An 11,467-nucleotide genomic window follows, 5' to 3' on the forward strand; every position below is an offset into this window, starting at 1 on the left:
GTCAGCGGAATGTCACTCGCTCTCATGGGCAATTGCTTCGTACACCCCACTATGTTATTCTGAAGAACATCCTTTCTAGGAATTGGTGTTTGTGCCGGAATGGTGGTAGCGTTGAGCTTATTGTAAGCATGAACGATGCGCCACTTGCTGTTCGGCTTCCGAACACAAAACGTGAGTGTCGAATGGGGAGTCTTACTCTCACGCACCATTCCTGCGTCGTGCTTCGCGCGGAAAAAGGCATCAATGACGTCGCATAGCTCCTTGGGCAGGGGTCATTAGCGTGTTACGCAGTATTTGGTTCCCGGAACCAGGTGAATCTCATGACGCACACCTCGGTCCGGAGGTAGGACCGAAGGCGGGTCTTTGGAGACGACATCTTGATATTCGTTTACCAAAGGATAGTACGGATCCAAGGGATTTCGTGTGATCGACGATTCACTCTGTACGTTCAGCACTCTCTTGGTGTCTTCCAAGACAGCTTCATCCAGAAGCGATGACGAGTTTATCTCCTCGCCCGGTCGTACAATGATAACTTTGGACAAATCGCCTGCATTCAATGCACTACCGAACTCTTCAAGGGACACCTCGTCCAGCTCAAGTAGAGCATCTACTGCAGGCATAGCCTCTAGGCGGACGTCGCCATCCTCTCGTCATACCGTTGACGAGGGTGTGTGACTGTGTACCGTCGTCTATGATAGACACACCCTGGGTCAGGGTCGACGCCCGGCGTCTTGCAGATAACATACAGCCTCGTCGTCTCCTCTCTATAGAGGCGTTACGTTACATCGAGATCAGTGGGAACAAGCACTCAGCGTCGTCCCGTGTCCCCACTCCCTGCTCCATCGGAGCGTTGATGATATTAACAACACTTGACGAAGAGCTGTGTACTTCGCAGTCTTCGCCCAGTGGATAACGTGCCATTCCACGCGCAGCAGAAGGGCCTTGCCCAAGATGTCTCGGACCTCGTCCAGCCATGCCACTTTTGGCATGCAGCAACTGCATCAAAACGTGAGCAGTGCTCAGTGGATTACGTGCCACTCCACGCGCGTCATTTGGACCTAGCCCTCGATGCCTCGGACCTCGTCCGACCATGCCACTCTTGGCATGTTGCAACTACTTCGTTACGTGACACTCCACGTTCATCCCGTGACCCATGCTCGTGACTCTTGTTCAAAACACTTTTGGTGTTTGACAGCTCGGATACTCCAAAACCCAGCACATTTACCGTCCCGGTCCAGTGCCCGCTTTAATAGCGCATCTGCTTCCTAGCCGAGAAGGGTTCATGACTCATCAAAGCTCCACCAGGAGACGTGCGCGTGGCGCCCAAAGTGTTCGACCTCCAATCGATCCATGGCTCATGGTGTTCCAACCATGCCATACCGATGCGGTCATACCTTGAATCCAAGTCTAAGACTAAGCAGTGTTCCACGCTATCAAAGTCAAGAAATGTCATACCGAGGTCTACAGGAATCCTTGGCAGAGTGACACAAGTCCCTGTCGCTAAGCGAAAAGGGACGGTGTCACTCAACCGCGCATTCAGCGCCTCAGCATACAGTTGACTTCCTTTGATCGTGGACCGTCAAGCATGATTGCCCGACGTCCCGGATTGATCAGGATTTTCCATGGCTTCTCAAAGTCCTTCATAGTCGCTTTTACGACTAGCAAGCCCGCCTTACATACACGTTCCGTGTTCTAAAGCACGGAGCTCTTCGGGGCTGGGCCCTGCTGCACTCTTCATCTTTGAGGCTCAACAGACTTCAGCTCTCCCTAGTAGGGTGCCCCACGGTGACTGGCTACCGGTTAGAAGCGAACGTCGATTCGATGAGCCTTGACGCGCCTTGCGCAGGGGACAACCAGTCCGAAGGTGACGGGTGTCTCCACAGACTAAACACCGTCGGGTGTTTAAACGCTACCGGCAGCTCGGAGCTCTCCTCCTCTTTCTCAGTATAGCTTAAACGCATTGGCTCAGGCCCGCTCGACGAGCCCTGAGGGTGTGCATTTCAACCAAGTCGCGCCGACTTAAAGCTGAATTCGGCATTCGATGCCACATTCACAGCTTCTTCAAAAGGAGACGGATGCACACGAAAGACTTCCTTTTGGCCACGCCAGTGCGAAGGCCCTCCATGAAGACGGTCGCTATGACCGCCTTAGGGAGAGGATCAGCTGCCATCCCGGCAGTGATCTTGGACAAAGTCCATCAACTCCTTCTTGCCCTGTCGAGCGGCAAGAAAGCGCGATCGCACGCGATGTGCCTGGATAGGCGTTGAGAACACTCGCAAAAGCTGCAGCTTTAGCTCCTTCCAGGAGGAGAATGCCGCTTCAGCCAAAGTACCGCACGTTAGTGCCCATTCTCGCGCTCTGCCCCCGAGCTTGGAGATAGCTAGTGCCACACGCTGTTGCTCGTTCCGGAGCAAGGCAAATCCATAGCCATATTGGCCTCTCTCACCCAGATCATGAGATTCTCTCCATCTTTACCCTCAAAGGTCTTAACGCTCACCATAAGAGACCAGGGTCGGGAGGAGTCATCCGTCGTCACTTTCATAGTTTGAAAACGCCTTAAGGCGCGCACTCATCGCTTCGGGTTCTTGCGAAGCAAAGTGTTGCATGCCCTCAGGGCCAAGCAGGGACATCAGCCCGTCCTGCATTTCCTGGGGCGAATAGGAGAATTGCTCCATCCTCTCAGAGGATCAGTCGTAACGACTTAGACGCAGACTGAACACGAGTGGTGCCAAGTGCAGCGGGGCTGCCGTAGCTCTTTGCTTGAAGTAAGGTTACTAAGGTCACTGACCTCACGTTCTGTACCATAATCAGGACGAGTGTAGTGGATCGCAATCCGCTACCTTCAAGAAAACCTAAAAGCTTAAATAAGGCAAATGCACTCTTCCGTTCAACATTAAAACCTTATTTATATGTTATATTTGCGGCAGAGCCACCTATATTCAAAACCTTAGGTTTTCCTAATCAAACAGTGAAACCTCATAAACATGCATAACTACTGATAGTCCCTGGCTTCTTGTTACGGTGTATCAAACAATGGTATGATACACCGCCTTGTAGATTCCACACCTTTGTACGGTCGCACTATCTTGTGTGACCCACTCTTTCGTACAAGGGTACGTGTAACCTTGTTACACAATGAAATTGGAACCATCAATTACTGTTCTTTAATTTGAGTGGATCTTTTACAGAATCAGGCATGCATTGACGACAGAAACAAGAAAACGTGAAAAACACTTGTTTATCGAGCACTCAAATCCCACCAGACACGGATTCAAGAACTCATCCGGGTACGACCGAAATTGCTCTTTGTCATTTGACATAATTGTGTGCATGAGCGCAGACGCTCACTGTACTCACACCCGACTTACACATGATACACAATTTAAACAGGTGTGGCTCTACAGAGCCTGCATAGCCAAAGATGTTTGACAAAAGCATTTTTCAATAAAACAAATATTTCATTTGCCAGATAATGTGAAATTTCTCTTGCTGAATGGCCAGGCGCCCAAACTGGATTTTTTAATCTAATTTTTAGAATAAGAGGCAATTGCCGGATGGAAACAGACTGCATATTTCTCGACCACACGGAAGGATTGCCCAATACTATTGATTTATAACTTTTGGATTTCACAGCAGCTACTAACTAGATCCTTTTGGATGTATTGCTCGAATGGTCAGTCACCCACTAAATTCTTCGATGCTAGTAATTATTTTCAGACCACTTTTAATTTTAGCCTTTTATGCGAATTTACTTGTTTGCGGTCTTGTTCTTCATCTATTTCTAAGACGAGTCATCTAAGTCGTATTGTCTCGCTCTATACAGAAATATAACATTGGCTCGTACTCATTCTCCGATGACGGTGGGAGGATGCTGTTATAAAAAGTCAACCAAACCATACATTATGTACGGTGAGACCGGTCAAAACAAGGAGATGCACTCATGTGCCACATTTAGCATACACCTTCCTACATTGAAATTATACCTCAATATGTACCTTCTGCGATAACCCAGCAGTGGACTGACATCATTTCACAATTATCAGCTTCGTGCCAACAGTAACTGTCATATCATGCGCATTTCATCCATGAAATTGGCACTTTTGGTCGGAGTTCTTTTTCCAAAGGCTCAAGGTGATGCGGTGAGGTAACTCGTGGCTCCTTCATCCACATCCGATCGCGATAATATCCCAATGCGAAGAACTATCAGAACACAAAAGCTGGTAGATTCTGACAACGAAGAAAGATATTTCGAAAGGACATTTCGAGATTTTTTGGAAAAGATTCTAATGACACCCCTAGCGGAGCATGAAGTCATCGAAGCGAACAGTATCGAAAATCTCGTCCTTTTGAGTGCTAGAATGCCTGTTAAGGATCTTTTTGACGTTTTCGATCTTAAGAAAGCGGTTGGTAACCTTTTGGACAATCTCAAATGGAAAAAGTGGGCCTATATCGTTTGCAAAGTGAAGGGCGGTGGGAATCATTACAAGGCGATACTTGGGGCCATGCTCGAACATTTTAATGTCCAAGAACTGGTCGAGAGGTTGATGGAAGCAGCTGTAGCTACTAAGACGAATGCCATCGCTAAAACACTTCTGAATGAGCTGAATAACCGCGAAGACGCTACTAAGGTCAGCGCTGTAAAAGTCTATGAATGGCTTGGACTCAACCCAGTAACGACAAACATTTTCGAGACGCCGGAGCACGCAAAATGGTCCGCATATCTGAGTGCATGTTCCGCGGAGCAGTACGCAAAAGATCCCCTCCTCACTGAACTTGTGGGCACTTTAGAGTTTAAAACAAATGAGGGTCTTCATAAGGTGTTGGCAGACAATGCTAGCAATCCCACGAGCAGAATGCAGTTGATCACGCTGATGACGGTTTGGCTTGCTGAGAAAGTGCTTCCATCCCGAATCATTATATTCCTTGAGCCCGACCCAAAAGAATGCAAAAATCTCCTTTTCGATTTTCAGAAAAACAAACCAATTGTGAAATTCTGGATGTTCTATTCGAAGATGTTTAGTTTTAAGAATCCTAATGAAAAGGTGACACCGATGGACACGTTCTCGCAAGTATTTGGTCTCAAAAATGCGGCCACAATGATATATGCGGCAAAGATGGTGGGAGACGAGAGTGTAAGCCCGCTTGCAGCTTCTATGCTTTTGCTGCAATTTCAGCAGTGGAAAATCGAACGATTGAGGGCAAGTGTTCTCAAGAAGATGTTTGATGATGACACTGTTTTGCCTTCGATGTATTCGTCGAAAAATAAGGAAGCTGCGGTCGAATTCATTTGCCAAGAGTACGGAGAATACATGAAGTACTGGGATATTCTTGATGATATGGACGATGAGTATCTGTGGACTGCAGACGCTTTTAATAAAGTCTGAGTCACAATCTCTAAGATTGTGCTAGACTTGAGTGTCAAGTGATTTAACTCTTGCCGACACGATTCTTAACGGAGCGAAACTCGTGCCGATCGAATTGTTTTTGCTATTGAATCTATACACTAGTAATCGATCTTCTACGTACTGATACAATGAGAGCAATTCTTCTGCTTAAATTGTTTTGTATTGAAAAGTAGTTGTTACTCTCGAATAAATACAATTTTCAGCATTGTTTCTTGTCCTCTATCAGCACAGATAAGACACATGACATGATCAGTCATGCGTCAGATCCAACCTTGTGTTGATGTTAATTCTTGTCTCTCCTGCACTGCTGAGCCAAAAGTCATCCAAATTCCTCGGTTATGTTGTCGCAAAGGTTGCAAGCATAAGAGTGTTATGTATCTCGCGGTACTGTGCGCCGTAATTGTGTTATTGCACGCATATATTTCTCTTATTGAATCACAATTGATCAAACTAAAATGGAACCACAATTCCGACGCAAACATCGATTCCTAGAAAGGATGTGTATTGCACTTTATTCAGTAAACTCAATCTTGTTGATGATTATCAATTGCTTATTGGCGACAGCGATATTCCTCTCACTGGGTGAGTGTTTGAGCAGAATGCTCTTAAAGTGGTTGGTTATGCCACACGGAATGCCGATGAACACCCAAATTGACATCTCAAATAATCAACTTATTCAGTGAAAGCTTTGGTGTAAGATTTTGTTACCGTTTCTCGTGTGGGTCCTACGTGTAAGCTTTAATGGACGATCAAGATCGTTTGATTTAAACGAGCACTGGAAACGAAAAGAGGGTGTGGGTTATCGAGAAAATGGAAAGTCCGTTCGATACTGAAACCATCTTTCATTGCATCTCAACGTGATAATGAATTTGCCCACAATGGAGCCAACGAGACACTTCGACTTTGTACTGTCATCGTCTGATAGTGAGACAAGCAGAAGCGAAAAAGAATAGAGCTGAAGACGAAGCAAATTGAAATGCCAAATGCGCTACCCTTTCCTAAGCACCTCAAATATGTGCTTCGCAGCCACTTCGCTTGCTCGAATGGGTTGTAGAACATTTTCGGCAGTCTCGTGCCACTTAGTTAATGTGCTGATGGAGATGGCAAGATGCAATGCATTTCTTTGTTCAACTGGCTGATGCTGTAGGTTTCTGTATTGTAGACACATGTGCATTAGGTATGAACTCCAATGAGCCCCAGAAAATTCTCTCACCTTAACGCCTCTGCGATATTTGAAACCGTGCAATTACTGAATAGGAGCTCTGGAATTAAAGGTTTTCCGAACAAAAGGTTAGGTATGGACACGAACCGAACAGCAGCCTTGCGTTTGGCAATCCATTCGGTGAACCAATTAGCCCGATAAATTACGACGGTAGGAAGACCGGCTAGAGTCGCCTCGAGAACAACGGTCCCGGACACGGCTACCGCGACATCGGAACTCTTTAGATAGATTAGTTCTGAGGCTTTATCAAATAAACAAAGTCAACATCATATTACCTGAAAAAGCCGAAGTCGGTCGATTGCATTTAGATCTGTAAGAACCCGGTACTGAATACCAACACTATACAATGAAAGATAAGTTGTGACCTGTTCCTTCACCGCAGCAATTGTGGGAAAGACGACGAGGATCTAGAAAAGTAGGGAAGTCAATTATATCGTAGAACATATACCACATAGTACGTACGTCTCGTTGCTGCTCCTGACATTCTTTTTGAACGAACGAATTAATGGCCTTGACCACAATTTTCAAGGACTTCGTTACTTCGTTGGTCCGGCTGAAAGATACACGATATAATATAAGCACGTGGAGAACATAAATGCTGGGAAATGATCAGTGTCAAGACCTTCCAACCAGTGCACATATCACGAAAGCATTTGTCGAAAGTTTGAAAGTTTTCCTGCCTCGCTCCTTCATATCTTTATTCCGTCCGGTTGCAATCATATTCTGCAATATTTTGCCACGTACGGCAAAGTACTTCCAATTAAAAGAAGGGAAACGGAGCAAAGCATCTGCTCCTAAGCTGTTGTCTATATGAACACTACATTCCGATGGTAGAGTCAAACCGTTTTCGTAGACTCCATTTGCTTCCAAGAAATCTTCAATTGCTGGGTGCCCCACAAAGTGACACCACGAACGCTTTGACTCATTGCGATCATCAGATTTCTGTCCACTAGCGTCAAACAAATCTTTTTCAAAGGGCAAGATGGTAATCATGGCATCCAGAAGTTGCTTCATTTGTGTAAAATTCCGCACATTTCGATGTTTGTAAGCCCAAACGGACGGGGCAACATAGTGCACTTTTTGGATAAGTTTGACTCCTGTGTTTTGTTCATTTTGATGAAGCGCTTTCAAAATACGAAAGGTGAAACCTTTTGAATCAATCGTAAGTATCAATTTTGGTTGATACGCATCAATATCACGCAGCGTCTCTCGAATTCTCAGCTGCTCAAATCACAATCTTAAATCTTCATGTTACATTGTCCTAGTAAGAAATGACAAACCTGGAATCGCCGAATATGCGGAATTAATTCCAGTAATCCCATAATTGACAGCTCTTGCATTGGAAATAAAGACTTGAACTTGCCAGCTTCACACATTTGAGGTCTACACATTCGAAAGTACCAATAATTGTCATACTTTCGAATCAAATCGATTGATACTTTCGTACCCTCCAATTCCTCTAAAATTAAATATCTGAGTCGGTTCGTGGTGCTGCAAAGCACGGATCACTTTAGCACCAATAGCGTCGCCAGAGGCTTCACCAGCAATTACATAAAGCTTAATTGGTGCTTTGTGGGTCTCAGTCGCAGCGGAGAATGCACAGATTTGCCGTCTATAAAGCACACGTCGCCACATCTACTGATACCGGTATGTTATCGCCATGTTGCCACATCTACTGATACCGGTATTTTATTGAGACGTTACCGCATCTACTAATACCGGTATGTTATTGACACGTTGCCACATCTGCTAATACCGGTATTTTATCGATACGTTGCCACATCTACTGATACCGGTACGTATCGATAAGCAATAAAAACCAAAAAAACCTTTGAAAAACGGTATCACTTTGGCTGCTCTATTTACTGTCACTGCCTCTACCGGTAATCTGCTTCTATGACCATAGCAGTCAAGCTTATCTAAATCATGATGTCAGCCTTTTTCGTGTTGATGACCTTCAATACAGTGGGGTTTGACACCAGCTTTATCTCTTCCAAGAAAATAGCATGACGCGAACTTAACTCGTTTTTCATCTCCGCAGACAAATGCTTGAGCGTTTGTGCTTTTAAGAGAGCTTGCAAGCACAGCAACATTTTCTTTTTGCGAAGAGCAATGTCAAATGCAGCGACATGTGTCTTCACGTCTTCCGAAGCATAACGCTGTAAGATAGAGACAAAACGCCAAGCCTCTTCAAGAGCAGGTTTTTCAGCAAGTTTATCACCCAACGGATCGTCATCTTTCACACGTGCGGCCCCGGAGTTTGCCTTGGTTTTGCCATTCTTGACCGTCTCGCGCATCTTTTCCTCAACTTCCTTTTGCAATTTTGCATTCAGCTCTTCTTCTTCTTTCTTTTTAAATTCAGCCTTGCGAGCTTTAGCCAACGCACGCTTGGCCTTCTTCTTGTCAGCAGCCGACAAACTGGCGTTCGCCGCCGCAGTCTTAGCTTCTTCCTCTGCTTTCTCCACTTCCTTATCGGCTAGCGCCTGGTAACATGCAATGGCGCCATGTGCAGCCTCGACGAAAAATGGATGACCGTAGATCGTATCACAAAGACGCAGCAACTGAATGTATGCACGTAGCGTCATTTTGCGAATGCAATACGTGTGAAAGTCAAATTGATCTTCCGCAAAGTCATTAAAGTGTTTTTCCACCGCAAAAAAACGCTTAAGGGCAAGACCGTATTTTTTCTGACGCCACTGACTCTTGCCACACTCAATTTCGTACCACATGCACTGCATTTCATACAAATTTTGCTGCGGGTCTCCTTCGTGACGAGTGAAGAGCGCGATTGTGGCATCGGCCTCTTCGACGCGGTCTGCGTGTAGTAGATACTCCGTAGCTTTGTTGTTAATGTACCGATCTGCTAAGTCAAACTTACGGCTTTCGACCATGACGTCTGCAGCCTTATTGAGATCGCCCATGTGCTTGAGAATACGTGCCTTGCGTTGATAAAAGTCCAGCAAGGGCGGCTTTTGAGTAATACACTTTTCAATAAACTCCATCGCCATTGAGTAGTTACCTAGACGATCATAGTGCTGTGCAGCGAGATAATTTGTCCATAAGAGAACTCGATCCGTCATATTGGCTGCAATGGAGTTATCCCCCATATGGAGCGGGTTCTTTGCCTCCAGCGTCTTTACATAACCTAGAATCAGCTCTTCCAGTATCGTCACCTTTTCTTTGTCAACATACAGTGACTTAAGGCTCGCTCCAACTGACGGTACATTCTTGTTGAGCTGTCTTTTGAGATACACATCTGCATACTTCTTAAATTCGGCACCACGTGTAAAGTCAAGCGGAAAGCGCAACGATATGATTGAATGGGCGCCAATCGTCGTCTTTTTTTCCAAATAAAAGTCTAATAGTGCCTTTTCAAGCTCAGCGCCCTGTTCTTCGTTTGCAAAATCAATAACTTCGGACGGAAGCGGTGCTTTCTTCTGCATTGAATTGGTCACAAACAAATCTTTACGTTTAAGAATCGCACACTGTACGCCACGCTGGAATTCGTCGTTGTCAAAGTTGATTCCTAAGAGCTCTACAAACATGTCATGGGCTTCATCGTAACGCTCGAGCTGGAGCAGAAACTGTCCCTTCTTCTGACGCCACGAAAGGGTGTCAATAATTTGCTCCTTGTTGTCTTCAAGATGAGCTAACGCTTTAGCAATGTCTCCTGTCTCCTCAATCACCTGATTCTGGTACAAATAAATCTCACTGTCTTCATATGTTGCTACGCGCTCACCATCTAGTGTACCAAAGTATTTGTCAATAATATCAATGGCCATTTGATGGTTTCCGACAAGGTGATGCGCAATCGCAAAGCCAATCCAATTATTGCGATTATTTGGCTTGAGTGTAAGCATTATGCGACGCGTTTCAGCAAAGCCCTTTAGGTCGCGCATTTGCACTTGCAACAAGTACAAGTCTCGAAGAATCTGCAGATTCTCCGGATCAATTCGAATTGCGTTTCGATAGCACTTGATAGCTTCGTTGTAATTGCGATCCGAGCGGTATAAAAGACCAAAAACGTGCCAACATACGTGCGAACGAAGGTCATGGCGTAACCCATTCTTTACAAACTCATAAGCTTCGTCTTTGCGACCCATACAGTTGAGTGTCAGCCCTTTCATTGCCAGTGTCTCACCATGCTCAGGGTATTTCTTGAGAATAGCATCCGCTGCTTTTAAACCTTTCTTATATTGCTTAATCTCATAGCATTTCTATAGAACAAAAGATGACCGTTAGAAATGCGAAGTCAAGTCCAAAGCTTGCACGTAATATGAGCTAGAAACGTATAATTCGAGGCAGGGGAATGAAACAAAGTGGTTTACGTACCACGATCGATCGAAAAAGTGCACTCTCCTTTGCAGGCAAGTGCTTGCTGGCGATCGCCATTGCCTCCACTCAACCTTGTGTATCTAATTGTGCCAGATGCAGCGGTACACCAGAAGTATCTAATTGATTAGCATTTTCAACTTATTATTGAAATATTCCGGTTTTCATGTGAAATGTTAAATGAGTTTACAAGCATATTTCTAAATTCAGGCAAAATATGATACACATGAATTCATTACGTTTGCTACAAAAAATTGAAAGACCGCATTTTAATAATATTGTTACCTCGGGTACCACAACCTCAACGAAAAGAAGTGTTGGAAGTCCGGACGGCGCCAGCATCCAAATTGACCATAATGTAAAAAGCTAAGCTGGCTTGCGCAGTAGGGTGATGTTGGTCTTTCACAATAACCTTTTGTGTTCAAGCAACACCGGCGTACCAAGTATCGAAGTGTTGAGATTACACCACTGAATGCATGTTGAACAGGCAGATGACGTCACCATATTT

The 11,467-nt window shown here is 45.1% G+C and overlaps 3 protein-coding genes across 3 annotated transcripts; 1 reads left to right on the forward strand and 2 right to left on the reverse strand.

Moving 5' to 3' along the window:
- Positions 1-4,286: 4,286 nt before the first annotated feature.
- Positions 4,287-5,384, forward strand: PHALS_13687 (uncharacterized protein; the record flags this gene model as incomplete). Its single annotated transcript, XM_024729491.1, has 1 exon — positions 4,287-5,384. One exon carries the CDS (start codon positions 4,287-4,289, stop codon positions 5,382-5,384), a length of 1,098 nt encoding a protein of 365 aa, XP_024579863.1.
- A 1,009-nt stretch (positions 5,385-6,393) lies between these two features.
- PHALS_13688 (lpxB) lies at positions 6,394-8,262 on the reverse strand (the record flags this gene model as incomplete). The annotated part of the gene is made up of 7 exons (XM_024729493.1): positions 6,394-6,556; positions 6,619-6,845; positions 6,903-7,034; positions 7,090-7,180; positions 7,250-7,848; positions 7,908-8,010; positions 8,075-8,262. 7 exons carry the CDS (start codon positions 8,260-8,262, stop codon positions 6,394-6,396), a joined length of 1,503 nt encoding a protein of 500 aa, XP_024579864.1.
- Positions 8,263-8,546: 284 nt separating this feature from the next.
- Positions 8,547-11,019, reverse strand: PHALS_13689 (n-terminal acetyltransferase a complex subunit nat1-like protein; the record flags this gene model as incomplete). Its single annotated transcript, XM_024729494.1, has 2 exons — positions 8,547-10,844; positions 10,960-11,019. 2 exons carry the CDS (start codon positions 11,017-11,019, stop codon positions 8,547-8,549), a joined length of 2,358 nt encoding a protein of 785 aa, XP_024579865.1.
- Between the last annotated feature and the right edge of the window lie 448 nt (positions 11,020-11,467).

Source organism: Plasmopara halstedii (genome assembly GCF_900000015.1).
Source record: "Plasmopara halstedii genome assembly, contig: Scaffold_672, whole genome shotgun sequence".
In the NCBI taxonomy this organism is placed as follows: Eukaryota; Oomycota; class Peronosporomycetes; order Peronosporales; family Peronosporaceae; genus Plasmopara; species Plasmopara halstedii.